Source organism: Monopterus albus, unplaced genomic scaffold (assembly GCF_001952655.1).
Source record: "Monopterus albus unplaced genomic scaffold, M_albus_1.0 scaffold316.1, whole genome shotgun sequence".
Taxonomy (NCBI): Eukaryota; Metazoa; Chordata; class Actinopteri; order Synbranchiformes; family Synbranchidae; genus Monopterus; species Monopterus albus.
Genome location: NW_018128196.1, coordinates 123,794 through 146,420, shown reverse-complemented (window position 1 = coordinate 146,420; position 22,627 = coordinate 123,794). Strand labels below are relative to the sequence as shown.

General features: G+C 43.8%; 2 protein-coding genes across 3 annotated transcripts in view; one reads left to right on the top strand and one right to left on the bottom strand.

Moving 5' to 3' along the window:
• Positions 1–15,185, top strand: part of lamc2 (laminin, gamma 2) — a 21,508-nt gene extending 6,323 nt beyond the window's left edge. For both annotated transcript variants that reach the window (XM_020623934.1, XM_020623935.1), the window contains exons 2-21: positions 485–661; positions 741–858; positions 1,363–1,484; positions 1,622–1,753; positions 2,352–2,541; positions 3,391–3,503; positions 3,785–4,168; positions 4,739–4,972; positions 5,698–5,834; positions 6,188–6,344; positions 6,976–7,181; positions 7,369–7,445; positions 7,537–7,674; positions 8,101–8,245; positions 8,341–8,490; positions 9,072–9,186; positions 9,361–9,557; positions 9,734–9,892; positions 9,982–10,081; positions 11,830–15,185. In XM_020623934.1, coding sequence (XP_020479590.1) covers positions 485–661; positions 741–858; positions 1,363–1,484; positions 1,622–1,753; positions 2,352–2,541; positions 3,391–3,503; positions 3,785–4,168; positions 4,739–4,972; positions 5,698–5,834; positions 6,188–6,344; positions 6,976–7,181; positions 7,369–7,445; positions 7,537–7,674; positions 8,101–8,245; positions 8,341–8,490; positions 9,072–9,186; positions 9,361–9,557; positions 9,734–9,892; positions 9,982–10,081; positions 11,830–12,083 — 3,305 coding nt within the window. In that variant the 3' untranslated portion in view covers positions 12,084–15,185. The remainder of the gene's footprint in view (positions 1–484; positions 662–740; positions 859–1,362; positions 1,485–1,621; positions 1,754–2,351; positions 2,542–3,390; positions 3,504–3,784; positions 4,169–4,738; positions 4,973–5,697; positions 5,835–6,187; positions 6,345–6,975; positions 7,182–7,368; positions 7,446–7,536; positions 7,675–8,100; positions 8,246–8,340; positions 8,491–9,071; positions 9,187–9,360; positions 9,558–9,733; positions 9,893–9,981; positions 10,082–11,829) is intronic.
• Positions 15,186–15,355: 170 nt separating this feature from the next.
• The window catches only part of nmnat2 (nicotinamide nucleotide adenylyltransferase 2), a 12,373-nt gene continuing 5,101 nt past the window's right edge, over positions 15,356–22,627 (bottom strand). Inside the window, exons 3-11 of the mRNA XM_020623932.1 lie at positions 22,509–22,576; positions 21,787–21,865; positions 21,390–21,516; positions 20,761–20,841; positions 19,151–19,195; positions 18,915–18,991; positions 17,108–17,209; positions 16,940–17,007; positions 15,356–16,716 (exon numbers count right to left, since the gene is read on the bottom strand). Of these exons, the coding sequence (XP_020479588.1) occupies positions 16,614–16,716; positions 16,940–17,007; positions 17,108–17,209; positions 18,915–18,991; positions 19,151–19,195; positions 20,761–20,841; positions 21,390–21,516; positions 21,787–21,865; positions 22,509–22,576 (750 nt within the window). The 3' untranslated portion in view covers positions 15,356–16,613. The remainder of the gene's footprint in view (positions 16,717–16,939; positions 17,008–17,107; positions 17,210–18,914; positions 18,992–19,150; positions 19,196–20,760; positions 20,842–21,389; positions 21,517–21,786; positions 21,866–22,508; positions 22,577–22,627) is intronic.

The window sequence follows — 22,627 nt, the reverse complement described above, 5'->3', positions numbered from 1 at the left end:
TATATTACTTGTGTGGTGTAGAAGATAATTATTTAAGAATGTAATTATGTAAGAATGTTAACATTTCTGTTATAATTCTTTAGTATATTACTTGTGTGGTGTAGAAGAGAATTTTTTATGTAGAGATACTGCTTGCAAACCAATGATGGTAAGATGATGTCATGGGGTAGGACTGGATAAGTCTGACTTCTTCCTACTCCATTCAAGCATGTACTAGGTATAAGCAAATTGATATTGGATTAGCATTTGTTGGATATGTGTGAAATTATGTGTGTTGACATATTGACTTTCTTTACATGCTTGAAAGAATAAATCAAATCAATCAAATCAAGGTAAATTCAAATCGATAACGTAATGAGACTAACACATCTGGACTCTAAAATGCAGCAACCGAAAGAACCCAGCTTCTATAACACTGCTAAATGTGTCATATTCAAATTAAACTAAACAAATGTGACTTTTCACTTCCTGTCTCCTGCTGCAGAAACGGCGCACTGTGAGTGCAATGGCAGATCTCCGTACTGCCTTCGTGACGCCTTGGGTCTGCACTGCGTTGACTGTCAGGGAAACACCATGGGCCGCCACTGTGAGCGCTGCAAGGCCGGCTTCTACCAGGAAGAGGCAGGGCTGAGCTGCACGCCCTGCCGCTGCAACCCCACCGGTGAGAAACCACACACTTAACGCAAACTGTTGAGGTTTGTTACGGCTGCTGTAGTCCCAACGTGCTGCTTTCCCTTCAGGTTCTGTCAGTTCCACGTGTGACAGCAGGGGGCGCTGCAGCTGTAAACAAGGCGTCACCGGAGACAAATGCGACCGCTGCCCCGACGGCCCTATTGGACTAAATGGCTGCTCGCAAAGGTGTGAAACACTTCACTTTAAATCACTTTTACATCGTCTCTTTACACTTAAGTTCCTATCAGCACTTCAGCTTTCTGTGCTAGCACCTCAACTAACACTTCAACTCCTTTCAGGTCTTGAACTTTTACTGAACCTTCAACTTGTTTTCACCACTAATAGGCAACTGACAGTTCAACTGCTTTCAGTGTTTGCAGTTCAACTGAATCTTTAAACATTTATATGTTTTTTTCTGTCACTTCGACTCCTTACAGCCTCTATACTTAAAATGACTGCCAAATGTTTCAGTGCATGAAATTCATCTTCTTTTAGTGCTTAGCTTCTATCTACCACTTCATCTTCTTTCACAACAAAAATACACTTCAACGGCTCCAGACCGTCCACATCTTAAGACTCTGGCGTTCTGAGGGTTTAAATGCATATGTTTTCTTCATTTCTACTTTTCTAAGTTTTTCTTCTTCTGTGTTGTTTTGGTCTAACTTCCTGTCACTTGCTGTGTTTGTCCAGACGTCAGCTCAGAGAGGATCCTGCGAGTCTGACTCTGCCTTGTTTCTGTTACGGCCACAGCAGCCGTTGCTCTGCACAGTCCGGTTACTCCGTCCACAGCATCACCTCCACCTTCACTGATGGTACCCACTTACCTCCTCACTTCACAAAAGTAGTCCCCTGATAACCTCAGTAGTTGACAGTGTGACTGTGGGGTCCATTTCAAAATAAAAGCTCCAGAGAAGCCCAGCTTTGTGAACAGTGTTTGTGATGTTTCCAGGTACAGAAGGGTGGACAGTAGCAACAGCTCAGGGCGTTGCCCCCGATGCCGTGTACTTTCGCTGGTCGCCAACACACCAGGACCTGGAGGTGATCTCTAAAAGCAGCCTGCCGGTTTACCTGTACGCCCCAGGTGAAAAAAACCCCGCCTCCTTCATCTGTCTGCCCCTACTTCTTTTTGGTTTCTTTCATGACCATTGTTATTATCTGCTTTTCCTGTTTTTCATTTATACATTTCCTTTCCTTGTCTCCTCTCCTTCCTCCTCAGCTGCACCTTTTTTCCTTTCATTTCTCCTCTTCTACCTCCTTCCATCTTTATGTTCCTCTCCCTTCCCCTCATCATCCACTGTCTCCTTGTCCGTTCTTTCTTTCCCTTCTTTGCCTCTCCTTTCCACACTTCGCCTACTTCCTTTCATTTTTCTTTTTTCACCTTTCCTTATCGCCTGCACTCCTATTTTCTTCTCCTTTTCCCATGTCTCCATGTGCTCATTTTCCTTCCTGTCCTCTTTTGATTCCTTTCCCCACAGCTCCTTCTTTATTTACCTTTCCTTCTTCTCTATCTTTCCTCTTCCCATATCATGGTGTCCTTCAGCCTCTACTTTTCCTCCTCACCTCCTCCTTTCCTCTTTGTCTTCTCTCCACACCATTCTTTCCTCCTGTCTTCCGTTCTTCTTGTCCAGGTCCTCCTTTCCTTTCCTTTCTGACCAGGTGTTTCCTCTCCTCTTCTACAGCTCCTTATCTGGGGAACCAGTTGCTGAGTTATGGTCAGAACCTCTCCTTCTCTTTGCGTCTGGACCGTGAGATCCGACACCCGTCCACCAACGACGTGATCCTGGAAGGTGCTGGTCTGCGTGTCTCCACCTCGATGGGTGATCTGCGATCCCCCGTCCCCTGTGGGCAGAAAATCAACTACAGCTTCAGGTCAGAAAATCAGCCTGCAGAGAGAAACTTCATCTCAGTCAGTGTTTAGATGCCTTTATTTTGTCAAAGCCTGGCTCATATCACTGCATGAAGCATCCCATGGTTCTTTTTGAAGCCTCAGACATGGCGTCCTGGGTTCGATCAGAGCCTTAATGCTACTTAAAATACAAGAGTGAGCATCGGGAGAATCCTGCTGCTGTAATCAGAGCAAGCAGGAACACAGTCCTCAGGCAGAAAGAATCAGTGACGCCGAAGAAGCTGAATCACAGTGTGTGCGCCATTAAAATCTGATGTAACTAAACACTGCTTAAACTTGGCATGTGGCCACACAGGGGCGAGTAACATGTTATGACTCACTCACTGACAGTCACACGTGCAAGCACGTATACCTGGGTCTGAGTTGTCAGCATGACTTTGGAGGAGTGGTGCACTACCTGTAAGTCAGGACATACTGGGCCTACATACCAAACCTTGTGACATTAGAATCATGTCATTGTGAGCTTTTACCAGAAACATGAGACCAAATGTCAGATTTGCACCTTGTTGGGCAGATGGTACATCTTCAGCACATCTGGTTTACAGATGGTTCATACAGGTGTGTTTCTGTCGTCAGTAACCTACACATACCACACCTGTTCCAAGTACCTAGCAACCATTTGAAGTTTGGCCAAAAAAGTCAATGATGCAATAACGTAAAAATCCACACCGCACCTACAAAATACAAATCTGACTCGGGTATGATAGAGCTCACACCTGAGCATCTGAGGGAAGGACTGGTACAACAGCAACAGCTGAACGTGCCAGTTGGAGCCGTGCAGTGTTGTGAAACAAGGTCTTTTCTCTGAGCAGACTGGACGAGCAGCCTGGCAGCAGGTGGACTCCGCAGCTCTCCTCCTTCCAGTTCCAGACACTCCTCCAGAACCTCACCGCCATCAAGATCCGTGCAACATTTGGTGAAAATGGTGAGCTTCCTTTAGCTTGTTTTCTCCTGTAATTCTTCTTCTTCAGTCTGTCTCTTCCACCCATTCTGCTGCTTCCTTTTCTTTCTCCAAGAGGACTCGTAACAGTCCTGCTCTTTCTGTTCATCTTCTTTTACAATTTATCAACCAAAAACCTTAATCTCTCAGTGAGTACACACCATTTCCTCATAAGCAAGCAGCAACTTGCACAGAAATTTCTGCAAAGCTCATGTTGCTTCTGGACATTTGGATGATGTAACTCAGTAACTGTTGTGTCTCTTTAGGACGTGGTTACCTTGACAACGTGCAACTGGTGTCGGCGCAGCGTGGAGACGGTGTCCCGGCCCGCTGGGTTCACACCTGCAACTGTCCTCGGGGATATGAGGGTGACTTCTGCGAGCGATGCACTGCGGGGTTCAGACGCAGGTTCCCTGCAGATGGAGCCTTCAGCACCTGTGAGCCCTGCAGCTGCCAGGGAGGGAGCTGCGACTGGCAGACCGGAGACTGTTACTCTGCTGATGAAGAACGGAGCTGCTCCGAGGGGTTTTACCGACACCCCTGGCAGCCTCAGACTTGTGTGAAGTGTCCCTGCCCGGAGGGAGTGACCTGCTCTCTGGCTGCTGGCTCACTGGAACCCCGCTGTGACCGCTGCCCTCCAGGGACCACTGGTAGGTCAACAGAAACAGTCGGCCACAGTGCAGTCACTAGAACACTAGATATCAGTGCAGTCATGTCCTGATATAACTCTGACATGGTCTTTCCTGCTCCTAATGCCTGTATTTCTTGACAATCTGTCATTCTCTCTGAATAATTCAGTCAGGACTGGCTTTTGCACCTTGCTGCCTCAGTTGCACAGAAATACTAAATGTGTATGACAGTGAAACTTTAATATTGCTGCTTGTTATACAAGTCTAAGATAACACACAGTCTCTAAGGTCACCAAAGCTTGAGATGATCCCCATTAGTTCCACTGATGTGGTTGCTAGTCTTCCCATTTCTTTGCACAAATACACACAGAAGAAGATCTCAAATTATTAAAGGAGAAAATTAACAGGGTATATAACTAACTGACTAAACCAAGACTGACTGGTTTAGTTAGCTTTGAACGGTTTTAGTCTGAGGAACCTCTACAGACATAAATTATATCTTTCAAACTATTTATAGAGAAGGGTTCAGTAATCACCACTGAAATATTCTCACATTACTGACATGATAACATGGGCCCACATCTCCCTCAGGTCTTCGCTGTGACATCTGTCGGGAGGGATTTTACGGTGACCCGGCAGGGGCCACCGGGGTACAGAGACCCTGCCGGCCCTGCCAGTGTAATGGCCACATCGATGTCAGCGTGGCGGGGAGCTGCGATCGTAGCAGCGGTGAATGTCTCAAGTGTCTAAACCACACGATGGGAGGGAGCTGTGAGGCCTGTCTGACAGGGTTCTACCATAGCAGGAGCACCGAGGCCTGCACACGTAAGACTCTGACGCATTTGGTTAGTTTATTGATCAGTTAATCCTAAAAGGTGACATCACCTGGTTTGAGCAGGTTCCAAAGCAGCTGACACAGACATACGTTTCATTTTCCTTTTCCCTTTCAATTTGTTTGGATTAAAATTGCTTTATCGTACTGGTTGTTTTAAGGGCTGGTGCCATTTTTACCATTAGTGGGTTAGACCTAAATATTAAAACTAACTCATACTGATGTTTTTTGTGCGTGTGGCATGACAAGCATAGAGAGCAGGCAGTTATTTAATGTAAATTGAACATTAAGCTTCTATGAGGGGCCAAATTTTTTGCAGGAGGGCCAGATTCGGCCCATGGACCACTGTTTGTCTACCACTGCTTTAGAATCTGGGATCTAAACATCAGCAAACCAACCTAACCAAAAATGTAACTTTTTAAATCAATGTCTTCATGCCATTGATCATGTTGCACATCACATAAAATAAAAACTATTATGTATGAAACCATTACAGTAATGAATGAAATGGACATTTTATGGACTATAAACTGTCCTAAAGGGACTGACTCCAACAACAACAACAAAAACTTCAATGTTCTGGTTGCATTCCAACATCTCTGCAGTAACACTCTTCTTGTGATTATACTGAATGCTACAAACAGCAGTCTGTAAACCCTGAACTTCCTGGACTGGGTTTTGTTACTAAAAGTTTCTCCCTCTGTGTTTTGCGGACCAGCCTGTAACTGTGACGTTCAGGGCTCCGAGTCTGAACAGTGTGATGATTTTGGTCACTGTCGGTGCAGAGCAGGCTTCGAGGGTCTGAGGTGTCAGCGATCCAACTGCCCTGCCTGTTTTGGCCCCGTCAAGACAAAGGTACAGCCAAGAAATCGCTGCTTTATGTCCTGTTGACAGCCAACACTCCAGTTAGGGTGATGGTGAGCTCTGACCTAGACTGGTTTTTGCTGAACTTAGTCCTGAAGTGATGCGGTTTGTGCTGCACTCACATCATTAAACAGGAACATGTTTCCTGATGTAGTTTGAGAGTTTCTTTTATTTAAAGCTACATGAATTGATTTTTGGACACGTGGGAGCAGCAGAACTCCACAACAGGTTTTAAAACAAAATCAGACGTTTTATCACCTCATAAAGACGTTGTGGCCAGTGTGAGCAGAAAGCTGCATGGAACTCAGAAGGACTAATGTGTCCAAATGTGCCTCGTGTTTCAGATGGGAGCTTACACTGTCAGACTGAAGGAGCTGGAGTCACAATTCTCCGACATGGACGGAGGTTTGAGACCAGTCAGCGGTGCTGACATAGAGGCTGCCCTGAGAGCCACCGAGAAGCTGGTGAAAACCCTACAGGACGACACCGAGCAGCTCTTAGGTAAGACCACACTGCATCCACACCATCACGGGATGTAAAAGTACCAGTACAACACCTTAAAACACTACTATACAAGTCCTGCATTCAATTCCTACTTAAGTATTAAAAGTAAATGTCTCCTATAATAGTAATATAATAGTCTGCCCACTTATCAGGAACAGGCCTAAAGGCCTGAGAGGTCACAAGGGCCTTGGAGGCCCTTGGGGGGGCATTGGAGGGCCAGAGCCTCTGTATGAAGTGACAGTTAATCTTTCTTGTTTGAAAGTTGTGGAGCTAAGTTAAAAGACTTCACATAGATGCAGGATGCCCATAGACCAACTCTGAACAACCACAGAGATTCAGAAGGATCCCAAAGAGAATGACCATAAAGACAAAACACCTACAGATGCTGCAGGAGGGGTTCTGTGTGTGTGTGGGGGGGGGGTCACAAGATTAGTCCTAGGATTTACGGATATACGTGGGTTTGAACACAGAAAACTACAAAGTTCTCATGTGTTGTCGATTTGACTTGAAAGCACCCTGGTGCCACCTCTGGTTGAGCACGATGCCACGGTGTTCCTTACCTTTAACTCAGTAGCACTGCTAAAACAAAGTTTGACTCCGATGATGTCACATCTGCTGTGCCCAATAGAAATGGAGAAGAGCCTGCAGAGGCGTCTGTCGTCCATCAGCAGGAGACAGCTGGAGGACGGACAGGACATCCAAAACATTGGCGACACAGTGGACGACATCAAACAGCAACACAAAACATATGAAACAAAGGCGGCAGAGGTCCAGACTCTGATGGAGGAGATGAAACGCAAGCTGGAGGAGGCCAAGACCAGCCTCCGATCAGCTGTAAGACAAAGGCTGGAGTGCAGAGGGTGACCTTTCTGCACATCAGGCCACCACGTTTTACACTCTTTTATATGACATGTCAGTCCCTTAAAAAGAAGAAAGAGGATGGTGGCAGCTGTAACTTTAAGTGTGAGAAGAAGATTGAGATGCTACTTGTCTCTAAAATCAGTCTTCTCTCTCCTGTCAGGAATTACCACAGGGAGATGCTGTTCTGGGTCCAAACTTATTCTCATTGCTGCAGACAGCTACGAGTCTGGCTGATAAGTAAGTCAGCTGATAAACTAATAAGAAGCACGACTTTATACCCAGTCTTTGAAAAATCACCAGTGCTGACTCCTTTGCCTTTGTCCTGCAGGCATCAAACGAAGGCAGACGCCGTGGAGCGAACTGCCAACGAAGCTCTGAGCGACTCGGAGAAAAGCCTGGCTCTGGTCCGAAATCTCATGAACAAAGAGAACAAGGTCAAGGGGCTGATCGGAGATCTGAAAACCACGTGAGTAACAGCTGCAGTGAAAGCAGAGGCAGTTTCCTCTCAGTCTTTTTCCAGTCCTCACTTTAATATAAAGTTAGTGGGTTATAGGTGCAGAAACGATCCTGTTTCTTCATTTTGCTTCACTGAAAGAAGTTGAATTTAACCAGACTCTGTAGGAGAGAATTGATCAGAGAGCTTCAGATTCACTGGCAGAGGTGACATTAAAGGCTGATCTTCAGCAGCTGGTGCACTGTTCAATTTAGCTGCCTTGTAATGTGAGTTAACTGAGTTTGAGAAAACAAGTTCAATAAATGTAGGATATTAGTTAGAATTGATTGTTCCCACAGACAGACTGGTACATTTAAGATTCCTAGAAGGACAACGTATGGCACAGTCTGCCTCTACGTGCACGCTGATGCTCCAAACTAATGATGTCCGTGTGTTCAGGTATGATCAGGCTGCAGACCAGGTGAAGAGTTTGGAGAACCAGGCAATCCGTGTGAGCGGTGAGGCCAGAGATGAGAGCAAAATGGCAAACGGCATGTTGAAAAGCATCGTGGACATGGAGCGAAACATCCCACTATTCCTGACGGTAATGGTTGTCCTGATAAATAAGAGCGTATTCTAAGTGGATAACCTTGTCATCCACCAACTTTTAACACCCCCATGTTCTCTCATGATGCGCAGGGGGAGATGGATGCCATGGTTTCAAGGATGGATGGCATAAATGGGGTGGTGGACAAGACCATCTCAGGCATTGACGCACTGCAGGACAGCATGCAGCAAGATAAGGCCACCGCCACCGACCTGCTGGCCAAGTCCAAGGTTGCCCAGCAGGTAGTGAAGGATTATAAATACCTTCAGCCCTCTAACTTTTGGGGGGTTCTAACATTAACTGTGCTGTACCTTTTACCTCAACCCTGCTCTACTGGTTCATGATTTACATTTGTGCCCTAGATTTAATGATTTTAACCCAGCATTACATAAGGGAATGACCTAGTTATCTTACAACCAACTTGCTGAGCCATTTTGGCTGGCTAGTCAATAAGCTAGCTAGCCTGTAAACCATCATACAATCACTGACTAGACCTGTAGATAGACACTACATCAAACTCCATGAGGCACTGGTCTCATGACAACATAGGGATGGATTTAGTGGTGATACGTTCTGATCTGACTGAGCATTGTTCAGCCACAAAATGAACAATGGAAGTAAAAACACAGCAAAGTAGCAAAATGGCCTGAGACATCACCCTAAACACACAAGAAACAGAAGTAATACAGTCACCAGACCATGAGTCCAAACAAACGTGTCTAATAATGGTACAGAACTTTTCACCGTACGCACAGCTTCATTGGTCTGGTCACAGTTTTGCTGCGTGACCAACTGCCTGTATCCACGTTATTCCTCTCTGTAGGATTTCAACAAGCTGCTGGGCAGAGTCAATGTGGCCAAGGCCGACACTGAGGGCACTCTGCAACGCATCAACAGCAACACCAAAGAGCTGGACGATGCCCTCAACACACTGAGAGGTACACTGATATGCTGGGTTTTATTCACATAACCCAAAGTCACAGACTTGTTTCAAAGACTTTACAGTGTGTAACACCCTCTATCCTGAGCCCTCCATCTGGACAAGTAAAAGCCTTCAGCAGGGACAGAAACATGCCACCACTGGACTGAACGTGACTCTTTCTCCTCCTCAGGGTTTGACCAGCAGATTGAAGGCAGCAGAGCTCTGGCTGACGCCGCCATCAAGCGCCTTCCTGGTATCAATGGTACCATCCAGCAGGCTGTTGGCAACAATTTTGACACAAACTCCATGCTGAAAACGGTGAACAAGGATTTCAACGGTGCTAAGGCAACCATCAACCTACTGGAGAACGCAGTCACTGAACTGGAGGTAACAGCCAGGAAACCAGAAAACGTGCTTAGCCTAGCCTGACACACAGACTGGGGCCTGTAGCTGGTCTCAGGTGTGTCACATCAAATGACTCTCTTTCCTGCTCTCAGTTGGAAGATGGTGGATGTTCTCATAGGTTAAACTCTGTGCTAACTGGTCTTGTCTCTGTTCTTCAGGGGACATTTGGATCTTTGCCCTCCTACACCGGTCTGGTGAATGAAGCCACCACACTGAATAAGGAGGCGATGCTTATGATGACGAAGGCAACTGATACAGCAGGAAACCTGAACTTGGAACTGGGCAGAGCTAACAGGCTGGAGGCTGATGCTGAGCAGGTCAATTGTCCCAGCAGAGATAATTTGTCAGAGATAAGAGTCACAAACTGGTGGATGGAAGCTAAATGATAGAAATGTTTCTTCTGCAGGCTGCTGCTGGAGCCACTGCAGCTTTCAGCAACGCCAAACTGGCCAAAGACGCCGTGGGAAAAACACTGCAGGACATCAACAGTTTCCTGGCTAACATGAGTGAGTACAGAGGTTTTTACTTGACTGGGACTAGAAGACAACTGCTTTTAGGGGGTTTGCTGGTTTAACATGAAGGTGCTAAAAGCCAAGGTGTAATGTTTCTAATAAGGAAATGGCAAACTGAGGACACTAGACCCAAAGGCAGACAAACTGGCAGATTAAGCTAAACAGTTTTGTTAAACTAGTGGGAAACAAGGCCTGCTTGGAGTCCGGGCAGACAGAACCGAGCAGGACAAAGTCAGAGGCAGAATAAATCAGACTTTAAGAGTTTAAACCCCCAACGACAGGAGGATGCTGTATGCTCAGTGTGCATTTAGACCACCAGCATCCTTGCTGACAGACTATAGAGAATGTGAAGTTGTTGTCACATGGTGGTGAATGTTGGGTAAATGCTCCATTTTGGAAGGATCACCCTTATGATCACCATTATCCATCATAGAGATATACACTCCATAAGTTAATTTACACACACACACACAAAAAATACTATTTCGTACAGCTACATAAAGTAGTAGATGCTACAGCTCAAAGAATCAGTGTTTATTGTCATGTGCACAGTAAGGAAACGTGTTTCCCTGTACAATGAAATTCTTACTTTGCTGTCCACAATGAATGCCAAAAAATACAAAGAGAAATGTAAGGCAGATAACAAGTACACAAAATCTAAATGCACTGAAAAAGAGCAAGTGGAAACAAATATAATAAAAATCGGAGCTGTATAGGCGGCAGTGAGTGTGCAATTATGCATATGCAACCTTGGAATGTAAACAGTACAGTATACTCCTGTCAGCCTTTTTAGGAGTCTGATGGCAGTTGGAAAGAAGAAGTTTTTCAGTCTAGAAATCCTGCATTTCATAGTCTTGCACCACCGGCTGGAAGGCAGAGGTGTGAACAGCTACGTCCAAACGTCTACTTTAGTGTTCAGTTTGAGCACAGACAGGACAGAAACCTATTCATCCGCATTGTGTGAGTCATCTGCTGACAGCTGCTAGCTAGGTTAGCTCTTGAACAGAGAGCTGAGATCAGGGTGCAGTCATTTTTCAGGCTGTCGCTCTCATAGACGGGATCTCTAGGTCCACTACGAGTTAGATAAGCCTATCCATTCTGAATCACCACAGTCAATAAAGCGAGATCTAAATGATTTCAGCAACCTTTAAGCCAAACAAAACAAGAATGTATGCAGGTCAATACAGCGCCAGGGCGCGATGTAGCTTCACATTCTCTGTACTGTGAAGGAGATATGGTTGCCTGCTAATGAGAGCTAGCTTGGTTTGCTAGCAGGTACTCGCATGGCTGAAAACATCAGACCAAATTTCCAAATTGACATTACTTGGATAGACTGACCAAATCTTCTAAATCTCCGTGGTTACATAATACCAGTCCTTGAGCCTGGCTCAGAATCTCTAGACTGGAGTGTCGATCAGAACGGCCACTACCTATGACTATAACAAAAGATCATCACTCAGTTCACATTATATTGTCTTGCTTAGCCCTGTACTCTCTAAAATCCTAAGAAGTGCTCTGTGCCCTATATCCCCTGGGCTTTTTTTTTCAACATCCCCATTAAACTAAAGTTCATTCCACCTCTTAGAACTGTAATTTTTAACAAGTCAGCTCTCAAAGCATCACTGATGAAATGAATGGGGCAAGAATGCTTCTTGTTATTTGATTTGTCACCACTGGATGCAGACATTGAACTGGAACTTCAACTGCACTTTAGCTTCTTTCTTTCCCTCTCTGTCCTTCAGACCAGACAGGTGTTGTGGATGAGAAGCGTCTGAAACAGCTGGAGGACTCCCTGGCCGGTGCTCAGAGGGAGGTGGAGGGCCGCCTGACGCCTCGGTTCAGGGCCATGGTGGATCAGGAGGCCACCATGCGCCGCCGGCTGACCGTCATCAACCGGGACATTGACACTATCCTGAGAGACATCGCTAACCTGGACGACATCATGTTGGCCATCCCCGCCGGCTGCTACAACAATCCCCCTATCGAGGAGGCCTGAGCACTGCTACCTGTTGCCAGGTTCTGGGTCTATAAGTCCAAGTCCACAACAGCACTTCACCTACTGTGTCCTATAAAGCAACAGGCGATATGAAATCACTGTGTTCCACTGAGCAGTTTTAAACACCAGGTCTGGGTGACTGACCTGTCGATCAACTAATAATCATAATAGTGAAAACCTTTATAGCATCTTCCTTAGCGAAAATTGTCAGATGAAAAAGATGAACCAATTTGAAATATTTATTAATGATAAGCCATAAATATATTAGGTTCAAAGAATTTTCTGCAAAGAATATATGAGACAAAATTTAACTAAAAGCACAGGAGAAGTAAAAAAAAAAAAAAAAATCCACGAACTTTTTAGTTTAAAAACCAAACCTGGAAAGAAGACCGGCTGCAAACATGTGGTATTTGTAAAAACCAGGATCACTGGTAAAAACAGGTAAATTTAAAGTGGTGTTTTTGTTGCAGAAACAAGCGACACAACAGCTGATTCTGCTGCGAACCAGCAGATCAGTGGATGATACTGTGCATATGAAACTATATTGATCATGTTGACGATTTTGATAATGTGTGTGAAAATATTCTATTTATAACTGTACATACACTTTCAGTTTTTATATCTTTTTAAATCAAGTTTTTCTGTTTATTCTTCTGTGTTGAGTCATTAATATCAACTCTTTTCAAATAAAGCTGCTGCACATTTCCTGAGGTAAAACTTGTCTTCACTTTAATATTTATGTAAATGTGTGTTCTTCTAGATTTATATAGAAAGCATATTTTAACTAGTATGAAAGCAAAATCCTGCTAAATGAATACAAAGTAAAATCTTAGAATTATACACAATAATGTTAAAATAACTTTGAAATGAAGTTGACATTAGGGCTGTACACAACAGTTCTTTTCTTTATCCATTAATTTGATTATATGTGACTAATGATTGAGTGTGGAATGAATGTCAAAAAGGAGGAAAAAATCCCACCTTAAAATCTGCAAATCCAGACGTCGTAGAAGCCGAGAGGACATTTTTTAAACTTAATCTGTTAATGATCAGAATAATTTTCAGTTTTATAAAATTATAGTTTAGTTATTTTACCTTAATAAATAATTTCCTTTTGACTTCAAGCAAACTGAAGATAAAATTAAATCTCAGTCCTTCGCTGGAGCCAGAGAGGACACTGGGCTGTGGTATTTAATGTCGTTATAACAGTATGAAATTTATAATTTTGCAGGCAATGAAACAAAACTGTCCACTTAATATTCATCATACTTTTTTTGTTGCCCTTTTTGTTTTCTTTGTACTTTTGCATAACCAGAGAAATGGCCCTAGAGGTTTACAACTTCTAGCACCCTTGACAGTCAGCTGTGACCTGGCTTGACTCACTGGATTAAGAAACATCTGAAATGTGAACAGGAGCGACAATTACAAAAACCACACAAATATAAGACTCCGCACTCAGCATGGACGTCTAGATTTTACTTCTTTACTAAGCTACACACATACTTGCGAATGCCTTTTGTATTGCAGCTCCAGTCTTGCTCACCTGTGACAGGTGTGTGTTTTAAAGGTTCTCATGACTCAACGGCCATTGGTCAGCCGCCAACCACATGACACACACCAATCATTTCAAATACACAATATAATGTTGAACACACGGTGCAGGTAATGTGATAATTTGGGTTGATCCATCTGTCTTGCATACTGCAGATTTTCCACCGGGTAACACAAAATGTTAGTAAATGTTTTAGATACTCTTTTGTATAATGGTGATTGTTATGAAGTTTTGTCTAAGTATATTGTCCATTTGATTGGTGTATGGTTACAGATCATGAGATGAGCAAGCCTGCATAAGCTGTAATGTAAAACCTGTTGCTTGTAAAAGGTTTCATTTGTAGACACCCCTGGTGTGCACTGGAGTTTTATATTTCTGGGATATTTGAGAATCCTGCTTCTCTTTGGTAACCAGTTGGATGGATGAGCAGTCTACGTTGTCTCGGGCTGTGCACAGGAAGCTCACCTTAGCTCCTGCAATGCAAAATGTTGCATTAACTGCTAAAATCATGCTTATAATCATTATAAATATACATAAACACAAATATGTAATAATAAACAAAACATGAGTCAGGACATTAGACTAAATTAATATCTAGTTCTATAAATCTTTAAGCATCAGTAAAAAAAAAAAAAAATCCCTGTCTTGACTTGTAAACAGTTGTGCTGAGAAACCCACACCAGACACACACATTAATAAAAATGACACATTGTTTTTCAGTGCATCACAGTTTACAATCAAAAGAATTCAGAACATCAGAAGTTAGAATAATACAGAAAACCAGATCCACTGTCAGTGACGTGGTGCAGTTCAGACCCACTCACACACAGAAAACATGAAACCAAGCAAACAAAAGTGCGTTTTTGCATGGCGGCGGCGCTAACCTTCAGCCCGGACACACTTACAGAGCCAATAGAAAATGAACAGGCATGGCTGATGACGGTCCTCGCTGTATATTATTATAACATATTTACTTAGTTTTTTTTGCAAACACGTTCACAAGAGATTATAACCTACCAAGTGATAAACATTCATGCCAGAACTAAACTGTCTACGCATGCAGCCTAAGAAGAGCGAACAGGAAGAGGAAACGAAACAACCTCTGCACTCCACAACAACAACACTGCTGCTGAGGATTTGTTTTTAAAAAAGTTCATCATTAATGTATGTTTAGCTCTGATTAGCACAGTGGTTAAAACTGTTCTGTCATGTCTACTGATAATGTTTTAGAGTGACATATCACAACCCAACCACAGCTGACACCATCTATGTGGCCAACAATGGACCTCACGCAAGAGCACTGTGATTTTTCAACATGTCAAATCAGTCTGTAAACTGTGGAGTTTACTTGTAAACAAACTGTTTCTGCTTACATTCTGTTTCACACCAAAATCTCTGTGTGCATCCCTGACACCTAACAGATAACCCAACATATTTCCCCCTCATGAGAAGTCCATCCATCTATCGATTATCGATACCACTTATTCCTGAATAGGGTAGTGGGGGGCTGGAGCCAATCCCAGCTGACACTGGGCGAGAGGCGGGGTCCACCCTGGACAGGTCGCCAGTCTGTCACAGGGCTGACATGTAGACAAACCACCACACACACTCACTCCTATGGACAGTTTAGAGTCACCAGTCAACCTAAGCTGCATGTCTTTGGACTGTGGAGGAAGCCAGAGTACCCGGAGAGAACCACACAGGCACAGGGAGAACATACAGACTCCACACAGAAAGGCCCCGGGTCAGCTGGGGCTCGAACCCAGAACCTTCTTGCTGTGAGGTGACAGTGCTGACCACTGTGCCGTCCCCTCAGAAGAAGATGATTTAAAAAATATTTTAAATCTGCAGTAACTGGTTTTGAGACACTTGATGTCAGCAGAAACGCAACAGTGACATCACATTTATACTTATGTTAAACTTGTGATCAAACAGTTTCTTACTCTTATTTCTTATCCTCCATGTGCAGCGTGTCTGTGTCTTCTGATGAGCCTCAGCTCAGTGTGCCCTCTCTGTTAGCTCTTTGTTTGGTCTCCACCTCCTCTCTGTCTCTGAACTGCTGTTCCCCAGCTGGCCTCTGACTGTCGTGGACAGCAACTGTTTAGAGCAGCTGCTTCCTGCTGCGGCCCAGAGCCGCGTTATCAGAGTGGGGACAGTGAACCAGAACAGAAGAGTTGTGGTCCAACAATGAACTGAGGCTCACTGTGAAGCTGCACAAGTACAGTAAATAAAACTTTGAATTTAGTCTTTTTAGTATTTGTTATATGACAAAACAAGTGATCAAATCAAACCTAAACAGATTCCACTGTATCTGGTTTCACTTTAACTCTGGGAACATATCTAATGATGTAGCACATCATGATTCTTAAGTCAAACAAATATTTTTCTACCTGTACAATAGGCCCGGGCTACTTAGGAATTTAATTAAACTTGTGATGAACTCAACAGGTTCTCTGGGATCAGATGCTACTTAAGGATGAATCTGTACATTTCAACTGTTCTTGCATGAAGCCCATTGACCCTGACACACAAGAGAGTTTTGTCCCCATAATTCCACCTGCCATTGTTACACTGAGCATGCTCAGATGTGTCATGCATCCCTGAACATTAATAAAGACAGAAACAAAGAGAGGGTGAAAACACTGCTGTCACCACTGCAGTAAATAATACATCAGTGACACCTCTGCAGCCCTTATCAATTACTTCCATACCTCTGCTACAACACCCCCATCTCATCCCCCCAGATGGTAAAGTCACATGACACAGACAGAAGGGGGGACACTAATGCTCCTGCTGGAAAGCGACAGCTCAAAGAAGAGTATATGTTTGACACAGAAGGCAGACAAGGACATTTTATTTTTTTTGGTGGTGGTGGGGGGGTGTTATACTACTATAGATGATGATGGTTGTAGGTAGGTTGACCCCCCGCCCCCCACTCCATCCACTCTCCCTGTTGTCATGCCGGCAGGTTGCAGTCTTTATCCTGAGGCGGTGATGTACAGCTGACTCTGCAGGATGTAGTCGATGACGGGCTGACTCAGGTAGTCCACAACATGGCTGTCACCGTGCTGCAGGGCCAGTCTGAGGGGAGGGGGCACAGCTCGGGTCACCTCTTACATTTCATACTTTAAAGTGAAGCTGGTGAAGGTAAACCATTAGTGTCTGAGCCTGATGATGCACTGTTTTACTGTGGGGTTTCTGCAGGACCCAACAAGTTAAACTGACATTTTTACAACTAGTAGGGACGAGAAAGCCTGGAATCATTTACCAAGTGCATGAAAGCACTGACTAATCAAAGCCCCACCTGCTCTTGGTTGAGCTGACGATGGCCATCGGGTGGTTTGTGGCATCTTTCACCACGATGATGTTGTCCTGAAACCAAGACCAGCACACGGAGACTAGATTAGGACACACGACATTTTTCTTGCATCCACATCAGGGCACACACACCAACAGCGATTTGTGCTCTGACCGTGTACTTGCGGAGAATAGAGGAGTGATTCATGATTCTCTCTGTGTCGGCTCCGTCACGGGGAACCACAACGATCCCGAAATCCCCCACTATTACCTCCATCTGCAACCACAGAAACACAACCTTCAGGGGGCGCTACAGTCTGAAGTCTGACACTAATAGCGGCAGGCTGGCTTTGTGGGGTCACTCCAGCATTTACATCTGATTTCAGATCAAACTGTTCAACTGGTGGAACCTCCACGCTCCGTGCCTTTGTTTTATCTAGCACTTCACTTCACTTGGCTGAACGTAGAGACCCAGAATGCAATTCTAACAGTATATGATATTGATACAGACAATTAGTTGTTTTAATTTAGTGTCTAGGTAGTGACCAAAGCAGCTAGCTTGGCGAGCATGTTATCAGCTAGCTACTACTGAGTTGACAGCACAAAACATAAAACATGTTTTGCTGCAGTTCTTTCTGGTGTGAAGTAATAAACTAACCAGCCAACTCAAGCCAAAGGTCAATGTGACATGAACTGTTTTACAGATTTACAGGCGACTACAAGTTCAACTGTGTTTGCAAACAACAAATGAACAGTCAAACACTTTTGTTCTCACACCAATACCACTTTCTAATAATCTAATATTTATAAAGGTTTTACAAGCTGTCATTAATGACTTTCTTAAACCATTTGTTAAGGTTATACGGATCGTTTGTAGGCCATCTGTGTTGCCTGGTGCTGAGCTATCCTCGTCCAATGCAGTACTTTGTCTTTTTATGCTTTCAGTGAATCAGGGAGACCTCGCTGCTGAACTGTCTGTCTGTCCAACAGCTGCAGGACATCTGGACCAAACTCCAGCCCGAAACATTTGGTGAATTACTATAGAATCCCTCATTAACAGCTATTTATAACTGAAGTGACAAACCTCTGCTGATAGCTCGTCAGAGAAGGAGAATCTCCATCAATGATATGCTAACATTAATAATTGCAGACAGGTCCTGCTAATGATTTAAAAAGACAAAGTGCTGTGCTGAAGGAGGATTTTCCACAACCTGGCAACCCTTATTCATGGCTTAGAGCTGATGTATAAAGCATTAGTATTTATGAACCATTAACAAATCCATTTGTTACAGCTTATAAACACTTTATAAATGGCGCCTTATCAGAAAGTGCACACACACATCAAGTCAGGAAAACCTAATTTAGTGACACAGTTTCTGTAATCACAGGAACCTTAGAGGAACAGTGAACTGGTGGAGATTTCTGTGTTCACCACGGCACCTCCACTGTTAACAGAGGAACACTTGCTGCAACTTTTCAGGAACATCAATCAAAAGTCAATCAGAGACGACAGGCGATGTCCAGAAGGTTTAGTGCCTGAATCACAGATATAAAGTAGGAACACTCTCTAAGTTAATTACTGTAATCACGATGATAATAATACTGTAATCATGATACCAACTTAGTGAACCTCTTAGAAGGGATCTCTTAAATATTGTCTGATAACTAGTGAGAACAGGCCACTGAATGGTGTGATAACATTCCAAGCAGTTGATTCTGCATGAGGCCTGATGCTAACATCTTGTAAAAACTTTACTTAGCTACGTCTGCTACTTTTACATCTGAGCACTTCTTCCACCACTGCTAGCTGGACACCAGTGTGGCAGAAGAATAACCCTGCATGTTACATGTTAAAGTGATTTTTTTCTTGTACATAATTTTCCTTTGTCAACAACATCAAAATGATCTGTCAATCATTAATGTGAGGGAGGGACTGGGGAGTGGGGTTACATGGATAGAGGGCGGGGCTACTGTGTGCTTACATCACTGTCCTTCCACAGGCCAGGGATGCAGAAGGACTCCAGGAGGTCACTGCCACACAGGAGCAAGATGCGTAACTCTACAGGCGACAAACAGGCAGGAGGAAAGAGACACGCCCTCAGTAAACTACAAGTTTACTGGACAGAAACAAACCAGAGGAGTTCAGACACAGCAGGAAGGAAACCAGAGGACACAACACCAAGCCTGGTCAGGACCAGACGCTGTAGTCACGACTCACCGATCTCCTCGTATCTCACTGCAGTGCCCAGGTTAGCGTTTTCATCTGACAGAAGGAGGCAAGAGACAAGTTTAGTGTGAGAACTAATTGAGAGTCAGCAGTGTGCCACTGGAATGACTGTATACTTTACACTGCATTACATTCTGCTCAACTGAATGAATTTAAAAATACATCAACCATCAATTATTTAGTCAGATTTACATGTAAATTATACATAGCTAAATTGGTCATCCAATCAGAGCTCCTGCTGCTGTTCTGTGCTCTGGACAGGTTTCATCACATCTTTCAAATGAAGCACTCAGGAAACAAAAACGGCAAATATTAAAACAGGAAACAACTAAATTGAGGAGGGAATATAATTTGAAAAGCCTTTTAAAATTCAGGGCACCACATTAAAGGCAGAACAAGGGTAGAATTAATAACTGACAAATGCATCTGTCCTAATGTATTAACCCCTTGCACCCCGGTGGTCCTGGTTCTGGGACCAGACAATAGATTGCATATAAAGATGGAGGACAGGTCACCACTTCCCTCCACTATGCAAAAATGAAGCCAAAACATTGTGACTACAGAGCTGCCATCTTGGTATTTTGCAACCAGATTCTGTGCAGTAGAGGCCAGAAGTGGAGTGACAGCATCAGACCACCAGTCAAAGCTGTCAGTCATCTGAAATAGACCCCTTTGTATATCATCAAATAACTCATTAAAGCAAACTCACCAGACAAATAACCACATGTACACACACCAGTGTGATATTATCTACCAAAAACCACGGAAGTGATCTCTAGAAAAAAGTTATGAGCTTTTATTTCGGCTCATGTCCCATCCACTAACATAGAGAGGCGGGATTTATGATCTATACTGCAACCAGCCTGCAGAGGGCGATCACTTTTGAGAGCTGTCACATCGTCCATCATTATACAGTCTATGGATCAGATTGGATCTGGTATCAAAATATGATCTGTCCCTGCCATTTTGAGAAAGTCACTGAGTGTAGCACAAAATGGATGTCACTGCACTGCTGTACTTCATCTCTACTACATCAGAACCTTTAGAACAGGTTCAACAGCATCACTGTCACCGATTCATTGCTATAAGGCTGGTTTCACTCATTTAGAGTTTGGATGAGGTGGAATGTTTGCTGGAGTTTTTCAGATGTCACTGTAGGAGACTTAGTTTCACCTAAAACTAAGAAACAGCACAAGCAGTGCAGTGTTCAGAGTCAGAGTGAGCACTCTGACATCGGCAGAAACAGCTCAGATCTCAACAAGCTCCAGTGGAATTTCTCCTCATGCAGCAGGCTTGACATGTTGGTGGGAAACAGGTTTTAAATTTGCATGATTGAAGTCACCAGCGATGGTACAAAGTAACAGCTCTAACGCAGTCAGAACTGTCGGTGTGACTGAGTCCTCAGATAGGAGCAGGACTTGTGAATGGCTCACAAAGCTGGTTCTTGGTGTGTATCTGTGTCTGTGAAGTTGATCAGTGCCAGGAAACATCATTAGAGAGATGTCAGAGACATGTTTGGGCTCATGTACAAGCAGTATCTCCACTGTCCAGCAGAGAGCACTGACTGTAAGCCTGGTGGCGTTAACATCGTGTGTACATACCTACAAAGGTGAAGCGCTCAATGTGCGGACGGACACAGCAGATTTTCCCCAAACTCTCACTGAGCTTCCCCCACAGTTTGACTGAGCAGAAAGAGAGAAGTGGGAGCATTTAGACGCTTTTCTACACAGATCACATCCACTGACAACACACTTTTTACTGTAGTTCTCCCCGGAGCAGCATCTTCATCCTGTTTTTGTCTCTGGAATCTGCAGCAAATGTAACATATTTGAGAGCAAACCTTTGGTACCACAAAAAAAAAACTGTTTTGAGATCAAACACTAATCAATAGAGGTTAAAATCGAGACTCAAGACAAAGTAAAACATTTGAATCAGAAGTTCTGGAGGTCAAATAGAAACCGATTTAGTCCAGAGCTGTTCCAAACCAAATATAGCATTGCCAAATAAATAGTTTCACTTTCTGTTAATTATCAGTTTTGATCTGTATTGATTGGGGTGTGATCTCAAAACAATGTTTTGCTTGTAATAAAAATGGTTAGGATTACTCTCCACTGTGTTGTATTTGCTGCAGACACATAATACATTTCCCACGTCTCTGGGTGTAATAATGTGCCCTATTGTAAATTTGGTGAATTAGAATCATTGCGGATGAATATGCAATGTGACTCACTGGCGTTGGGCTTGTGATTCATGTTGTTGTGGTTCTGGTAGATGGGTGGAGTCTGATTCTGTGGCTGACCGATCACAGGAGTCGTTGATGGCGTACTGACGTTGGACAGGATGCAGCCGGTAACTCTCTGAGGGGAAAAAAAGGGGGTTTGTGCTTGTTCTGAAACAGCAATCACATGTGGGGGGCACATGCAAAGTAAACAGTCCCACACAGGTGAGGGGCAAAATGGCAACGCTACCATGGGAACATCATGCAGGTGCTTTCATTGTGTTTCTTCAGCAGGTGGATGAAAACAGTGACAGAGGAAGTTAACAGCTCCTATTAGCATTAGCTCAAAGCAAACAAACTAATTAAAACCCCTGACAAGTCTGAGTCCTTCAGGTGTTTTCAGGCTCACCTTCATCAGGTCACGGTGATGCTCCAGCACGCTGCAGGTTGTCTGCCAGGTGTCCTGGTAACACTCCCAGGGGTCCACCCTGCACCACCCCCACAAAACATGTAAATAAAGTGTGAAAACAAACTCAATAAAACTTGCATTTCCTGCAAACATTTCACATTAAAGCTCTGTCAGAAAAGGGGCCCTGAAAATGTGTTTTTAAATCTTGAATTCTTCTTGGACATTCATTACAAAATAAGCAAAAATCAATGAATAAAATGTGTAAAATAAGTATTTTAGTTCATATATTTACGATTCAGTTAACCAGCTTCATCAGGACTGTGTGGATTTGATGGACAGGAACCCAAAAACTACCAACACATTCTGATTCAAACATAGCTGAAAACCTTTATCTACCTTCACCCAAGCCAGTAAAAAGAGAGAAATAAGAAACAGTACAAGATGTGCGAGGTTAAATAACTGAGCCCATCGCTCATCATAAGAAGCTAATTTAGCAAGAAGGGCCTTAAAGATACAGGTGTGAAACATCTGTGCAGGAGAGACAGTGCTTTGTCTCCAATGCAAACCATTCACAGGTAAAGGTGAGCTAAATAAAATCTGAGCACTTTCAGTGTAAACATCCCATCAATTCAGTTCAATTCAATTTGTATTGCATATTGACAGACGTCATATATGGACACTTTACAAAGTAAGGTCTAGACCTCAGACCAGATCTGTCTCACCTGATCCAGTCGGAGGACTGGACAGCGAGTTGACACATGGTGAGCCGATGTCTGCTGGACACCAGACCCTGCAGACACACACAGTACACATGAGCACATCTGGACTACAGCATGATGTG